The sequence below is a fragment of the Montipora foliosa genome, chromosome 7 (genome assembly GCF_036669935.1).
Source record: "Montipora foliosa isolate CH-2021 chromosome 7, ASM3666993v2, whole genome shotgun sequence".
Classification (NCBI taxonomy): Eukaryota; Metazoa; Cnidaria; class Anthozoa; order Scleractinia; family Acroporidae; genus Montipora; species Montipora foliosa.
Window position 1 is genome coordinate 33,517,393 of NC_090875.1, and position 7,500 is coordinate 33,524,892.

The 7,500-nt window shown below is 38.7% G+C and overlaps 1 protein-coding gene across 3 annotated transcripts in view; it reads left to right on the plus strand.

The window, feature by feature from the left end:
- Nucleotides 1-7,500, plus strand: part of LOC138011861 (uncharacterized) — a 48,151-nt gene that overhangs the window by 4,610 nt on the left and 36,041 nt on the right. For 2 of the 3 annotated variants that reach the window (XM_068859092.1, XM_068859093.1), the window contains exon 2: nt 531-670. In XM_068859092.1, the coding sequence (XP_068715193.1) occupies nt 531-670 (140 nt within the window). Of the gene's footprint in view, nt 1-530; nt 671-7,500 lie in introns of those variants that run through there. The other variant, XM_068859094.1, reaches the window with a different exon arrangement.

Consider the following 7,500-nt stretch of genomic DNA (forward strand, 5'->3'; position numbering starts at 1 on the left):
AACCACCAATTTGAAATATATCCATTTTCTTTAAAACAATCAATTTCTTTGTCTGTCACCTTAATTGACAGAACAGCTTGCGGCCATTTGAAAAAACCGCTTATAGGTAATTATCACCTATTATTATATGGCTTGTGTTTGTAGCCGATATAACGCGCGCTCTGATTGGCTAATTATGACTAAATTGTAGGGCATTATTCTCCCGTAATGCCCACGGGCCGATTACGGGCTTGCAAAAACAAAGCAAAAGGTAATTAAAAAACCATATAATAAACTACTTACTAACCGAGCTAGCTCGAGCCATACTGGTGAATATTGGCCCTCGGTCGTTTTTGTACGGACCGAGCTGTGCTCGGTCCGTACTGTCACGACCTTGGGCCGATATTCCCCAGTACGGCCCTCGCGCTTGGTTAGTAAGAGGTTAATAACCACCTCAAGTGCAACCAATCAGCTGAGAGAATTTGTAATAATCACCTATGTTATTATACTAATATTGTTTATTTGCTAAAATAATTTTATTGTTTTGCAAGAGTGTCGTTTCCCATTGCTGTCAAATTATGATGACATGATAGCTAATGTGACAGCGGACACTGTAGATGATGCAGCATCAGTTACGCCAAAGCTATATGAAGGATGGTGTCGTCGTGATAACGAAGGATCTGCTGTACAGGTAATGTGCATGTGGTGTGCCTTCGCACTGTCCAATAAACATACCTTTGGAAAGTTCTTTTTTACTGTCCCAATAGTTGCTTTTGGAGTGGTGACGTTAAAAGGAGATTTCATTATTTTAAGTGCTATTTGAATTAAATTTTTATTCCTTGAATTTTTAGGTTTAATTATCACATAGACTTCCAGGAAAGATTAAAAATGTCGTTTACTGTTTGAAATCTTTGCATTGGTTTTGAAGATATTTAAGTGTTAAACATGTGTAAAATGTGCAAATGAGTCGAGGACTGATGACAACATTCACTCTCACTGAAACCCAGTATAACATCAAGTACATGTATGTAAATAGAGCTATCTCGGTCAATTTGCAGCAGTCAGACCATTGACACTTGGTAGTAGGCTAATAGTAATACAGGGAACATGCGTACAGCTGTGATGGTTCCCATAGCAACTCACTCTCTTCCAGTCCTCTGCAACCTGATTTAAATATGAATGGTGATCTTAATTAAGCTAGAAAAAAACATTATAACAAGGCCACAAACTTGACCTGCAAACAAATTATCTAGTATATATGCTTGCAGGATCATGCAGATGAGGCACCATGGCAAATATCAAAATAAAACACTGAAGGTGGCTAGGAAAGCCAGGGAGTTTTGGTACCCAGTATGTTGCCATGGTAACAAAACTGATATGTTCATACATGTATTGTGGAGCACATCTACTAGAATCTTACTGCAAAGAACCTGAAGCATTTGTGACACAAATAAGCTGAGATATATCCTTTTCATCACATGTGGTCAAAATTCGGTGGAGTTTATGACGTCAACACTTGGCTAAATATTTGCATAATTGACTCTGGAACAAAAAGAGATATTGAAAAATAGTAAACAGCATTCTTCTTCTTGTACAGAGTACATGATTATATATGTCTTAAAATGGCTTTTTAGGAAAAGATGCAAATTTTGTCATGATAGTGCAATGTACACATAGCACTAATTGTTGATTTGATTATATGACCAAGGGGAATTGGGAGACACTGATTCAAAAACCTGAAAAACCCAACAACCTGTGGCTTACCTGATTCAACATTGGGCTTTTTTGCTTGAGATGGCAGGTTCACAACCCCAGTAGGACAACCAACACTCAGGGTGTGAATCAAAATAACTGAGAAGAAAGTTCTTTCTTTCTAATTTCATCTGCCAATGGTTTATAGACTTTCAAGCCTTCTCGGGTAAGGACTTTAAACCGTAGGCCCACAACCCTTCCTGTTAATCAATACTGTGGGAGGCTAAAGAACCTATGCATTGATTGTGAACAGTAGAGAGCAAACCCCTTGTGGCCTGATGTTTGGGTTGGGCGGGTCAGTGAGATCAAGTATGGACTGAAAGTGGCTGCAAAGGGGCCTTTACAGGCTGATCTCACCCCGGAGAAAGAATCTTATTGTAAACCGCTATGAGAATGTACATGTATGTGATGTTTGCTGTATATAATTAATAGAGAGCATGGGTTGTGATACACAGTACAGCAGCTGATGTATTAGGGGAGCAGGGCTGGCCCAGTGGTGAGGACACTTGCCTTCCACCATTATGTGGCCCAGGATCGATTCGCAGACTTGGTTAGTCGTCTATTCTGCTGCAAGAGGTTTTTTTCTGCGGAATGGGTACGCGCAGAGCACCATTGTTAAGAAAATATGGTAACCCATCGATGCGAGAAATCTTGGTTTTGTAGCCATGACGTTATCAACCGTGTATACGTCCGTCCGTCCGTCCGTCCGTCCGTCCGTCCATCCCTCCATGTATGCCAATGTGACCAGTATCATGCTACAATAGTTTACAGCATACATCTTTGAGACAACCATCTTTTGATTAATTGACACCTGTCAAAACAATGCATCTGCTGACCAGTATCACGTGACCATATCACGTGACCATATCGCGTGCTCAAGCTTAGAGCTCACCGAAGTCAGCTGTTTTTTTCTTAAGTTGACCGCTGACCAGGTACTGGTTTCTGATTGGATTGCAGGCTCAGCCCAGGTTAACTCACCTGAACATAAGCGAGGCTTTATTTTTCGCGCGCTTTCTGTTGCTCCGTGCGGCTACATGGCCACACTATAATTATATCAACGAAAGTTCTTACACAGTTAATCCTTGCATACGGTGAGAGCTACTGAAATTTAAACTGACCAATCAGAATTCAGCGAGCGGGAAAAACTGTGCTATCCTTGTGCCATTCGACGTCACGCCAATTGTTTACATTCGGATTGGTTAGATCGGTGGACATTCGCTCAGCCTTCTTTTGTGACTCTCTTGACCGTCGCTTCTTTGAACTCAGCGGGACAGAAATGACGCATTGTTCTGGCAATCAATTTGCCAATCCACTTTATCCAGTTTATGAATTGGTCTAGCATGTGATTAAAAACCAGGATCGCCTTTGAACTTTATTCTGTAGAAGAAGAAGACGTTGCTGAGTGAACAATTTTACGACGAAATCCCTTGGTTTGTTCAGCACTTTTATGTCCGATAACTGAGCCACTCTAATGAGTGTTGGGTCAATCGCATTTGGCCGTCTGACCATATGAAGTTTTTTCAGCTCTTGTTTGTGTCCATCATGATCGAACTTCAGGTGAAGCGCTATGCTGCTTTATGCCAACTTCGATGGCTTGTGATGAGCTTGCCAGGTGCCCAAATTGTTGTTGTATTTGGGCAAGATTGGTCTTATCGGGTTGGAACTTAATAGTGAGGGGAACAATTTATTGTTCATCTGCTGTGTCAAACAACAAACAATCCTGTTGGGTGTTCCACGTGCTTGGCGAGTCTTGCACGACCATCATCTATCAGATCTGGAGTGGAGTTTTCTTTCAGTGATTACAACTTGCGATCGTTCTGCAAACATCCACGTAGCATGCAGCACTTTTTAGTGACTCAAAGGGAGTCGTGCATTTTTGAGCAGTTTGTCTTCATTGCTTGTATTTTTTCGTTTGTTCCTGGTGGCGCAAAGTAACTTTGATGATTTGAAAGGACTTGAATCCTTAATTGAATTAGCGATTTTTTTAATTGAGTAACCAACAAGTGAATGGTACACAAAATTAGGAGAAACTGTTGGTTGAATAGACAATATTTGTAGACATAATTATCTACCCAGTTTAAGTACTAAGCTCAACAAGTTGTTTGGCTCCACAAGTTTCAGTTTCAGGCCACATACCCGAATTCACCCAGGTACTGTTGTACACTACCATAGTTCTTTAGAAATTGAATAGCTCCTTGAACACCTGGTTGCTTGAGAAGAAACTTGATGCGTTTGTTCTCTACATTGGTGAATGCAGCCACTAACTGTCCATTGTGCATAAACTCCAGACCAACTCTTTTTTCAATTTAATCTTTGTTCTTCGCAGGGCATTAACAATGGTGCCCCTTGTAAAATGTTAGTTTAAAGAGTTTGTTTAAGTTATTTCCAATTTCATAGGGCACTGTGGTTGCCAGATTCACTTTAAAACTTATCATGGAAATGTAAATCAATGCCAGTGAAAAGTCAGTCTCTTGAATTGTTGATAGAAAATTAATTTAAAATATGCATATTGAAACATCAGTTGAGGAATATTTTTTCCCACTTTGTGAACCTGACATACATTGCTGCCATTTGTTTATTGCTTGGTCATTCAATGTCTTGATCACATCAAATAATTTATTTTTTATGTATTGTGTATCTTTATCTAAAAACTTAACTGGTTGCTTTTTGGAGCCCTTTTGCAGAATATTTAGATAGGCAGGAAATGTTCCACATTTTATGTTAAATAGTTGTGCATAGTTTTAAAGAATATTGCGGCCAAATCTAATTGAATATGAGAGTAAAATATGCTGTTTGACATTTTGTGAATTTAAAGACTATTAATATTGTTTGCGCTTGTTTTAAAAGGCTTAAGGTTGGCACTCAAAAGTGTTCCTTCAATAATCTTATTCTGTAAAGATTACCTTGGGAGAATTGGATTAATGCAAGTTTTTTCTTCTAGCCTCTTTCCCCAGTGCCCTCTGAGAATGGAGTTGATTTGATTTTGCCCGATGTTGAAAGATGAAACAATGCCTAAACCAGCCGCAAGGAATACTTCATGGTGCTTTTTTACAAACATGGGCATGAGGGTGCTCATAAGCATCTGAGCATTGTTTCGCATGCTAAAGTGATAATTATTATAAATAATTTGTTTATCTTAGAGAGTCTTCTTTTCCTGTTAGTCATTCAAAAATTGTTGGAATAGCTTGTTTGAGCTGTTGGATAGAGGCAGAACATTTGATGAGGCCCTCCTGGGGAGAGGAGTCCTTGTTCCCTTTAGAAATTTTCTTGTGTTTCCTTGTTCCCCAAATTACTTTGAAACTTGTTCCCAGCCTTTTGATCCCTAAAATTTAAATATTGGTTTTCTTCCCTTGTTCCCTAAAATATTTTGATATAATTTGTTACTCTGTATCTCCAGTTCAAATAAGCCATGTTCTCTTCTTCCCTCAAACCCCTGGGATTGCCTGTTTGATGTTGATTCTCGTATTGGCCTAATAGTAATTCACTGTAGAATTGCAAGACACAGCAAGTTCTTATTTGGGAGTGAGGGAAAAGTTTTGAATAAATTTTTGCTCAATACAAGAAACAAAATTTGACTGCACCTTCTAGATCTTACTCTTTTCAGACATGAATCAGCTTGTTTGCACCTTTCTGGCGACCTGCGGGAGGGCAAGCTCTACAAACTCTTCCTTAGTGAGCCTTCCACTGAAAAACTTTCCAAGTCTGGCTTTCCGGTGTTAGGGGCCGAGGTTTTTGTGCAAAATTCATCAGCAGCTTCCTTGCAGCTTCTCAAAGGTGCTCCTTCGGGCAAACTTTTGTAGTGCTTATACAAATTTTCGCTACGAAACAAATATCAGCTTGACAATTTTTCTTTCCCGATACTCCATTTAAAATGCACGTAAGCGCTATTAATAGAGGGCCTGAAAACCATTTAAAACATTTTGTGGCAATTTTCTTGTCAACAAACTTGGGTTGTCGGCGAGCAGAATTCGAACGTAAGCTGTTGTGCTTTGGCTTTTATTTGTGCTTTTTCTAACTAATCTATGACGAATTCAGGCTAGTATTTTCGAATCAAGTGTAAGAAGACGGCAAAACCGTATTGACAATGTATTTATTTCAGTTAACTTCGCGAATAAAGACTTTAATCGCTTCCTTTCGACGGGGTAGATCGACACGCACAACCGAAATGCACTGTTTCCGGTGAAAGGGCAAATGATTGACAGGATAGCACAGTTTTGACTGCCGCGCGCACTGCGGGCGCGGGTTCCGTATGCAAGGATGCTTTTCGTGTTCAGGTGGAAAACGGTTTGGAAGATGTTTTCTTTCTGCATTTTTCGCTGGTTCAATCCAGTTTCTGACATATCATGATATCTGTGGTTCACACTAGTGGCTTCGCATTTATTCAAGTCAAGCATCGGCGGGATGTAAACTTAAAGCTGAATGTTTATTTTTAATTTGCTTAGAGCTGCTTTTTTCTCAGTATTGCAATTTTTGGCATATCTTTACAAGCTCTGATAAGGTTACATGATGCCTGGAGGACCTATGTCTAGAACAGAAACGAAAGGACTGAGCGAATGAGAACGACAGCGACAAAACAGAATACCAGTAATAGCTTATACTTAGCACACAAATTTTTTCCTTGGGCACTAAACCGTTTGTTATTTTTACGGATGCATATTTTTAAAAGGGGGTTTAATTGGTTCTTCCTTTGTTCAGGAATGAAAATCGAACTTTTATTGTCAACTAGAATTAAATAACAATTATCTGTACTCTTTTGGACATAAAGAAAAAGTTGATTTGTTTGTTTGTTTTCAGTAAAATGCGAGCGAACAAGTGTTTTTTTTAATCCGTTTGCCCAACTGGTTTTCGTTGTGCCTCGACAGTGACAAGAAAAATTTTCCCTTATGTTATAACACGTATTCGCAATGAGTTGTCGTAAAATTAGGGGGAAATCTCAGTTGCTTGTGTTTTCAGAAGTTTGTTTAAAGCACCCAAACGTTATTTAAGTGTTGGAGCAGATTGTGTTTGAAGTTCGTCCTTTCTTGGTTGCATTGCCTTAGTTTGCCGATTCTTGTACCAAGCCAACCTGGCGTGTTTCAATGAAATACATCAAAATGTGAATGGTCTTGTTTCCAGAGATAAAGTGGAATAAAGTACATCAGTAAAACTCTCCTTTGACCTTGAACTAACAAAGTTGCTTTTATGTCTTTTAATTTTAGCATGATTCCAAATTCACTGGCTATTGACATTTGACTCTGAAATGGCCTTTTTTTCCCTTTTTCATTCGCTCGCTGAGGGTGTGCTTGTTTTCTTTTAAAACTCATTCGTTTCAAGAAAAAAAAAATATTGCCAAACTGGTGAATTGCAAAGTAAATTTCACTGGAAAAACCGATTTCGCACTTCCTAATTCGTGCGATATGGGTTTTTGGCTTAAAATTTTATACCGTTGAATTCACTAGTTAGGCAATGAATTTTTCTATAGAAGAAAGCAAATAAAATGATTTCATTATTAAAGCAGCAACCGGAAACATCAAAACGCGGACAATTCCAAACCTTTTATTTTCACAAACCCTATTGGCATTAGGATAAATAACCAGGGAGCTCCGCTTTTAGGCTTGGCTAAATCTATATATTATAAAATGCAGTCAGCTGTGCTTTGTATGGCTGTATATAATCGAATCGATCAATATTAAAGTTTATGGGAATCTTCAACAATTAATCCCCTTGGTCTTGAATACTTCATATGACAATATTCATCTGAATGCAATATATGTTATTTAAAACTTTCAT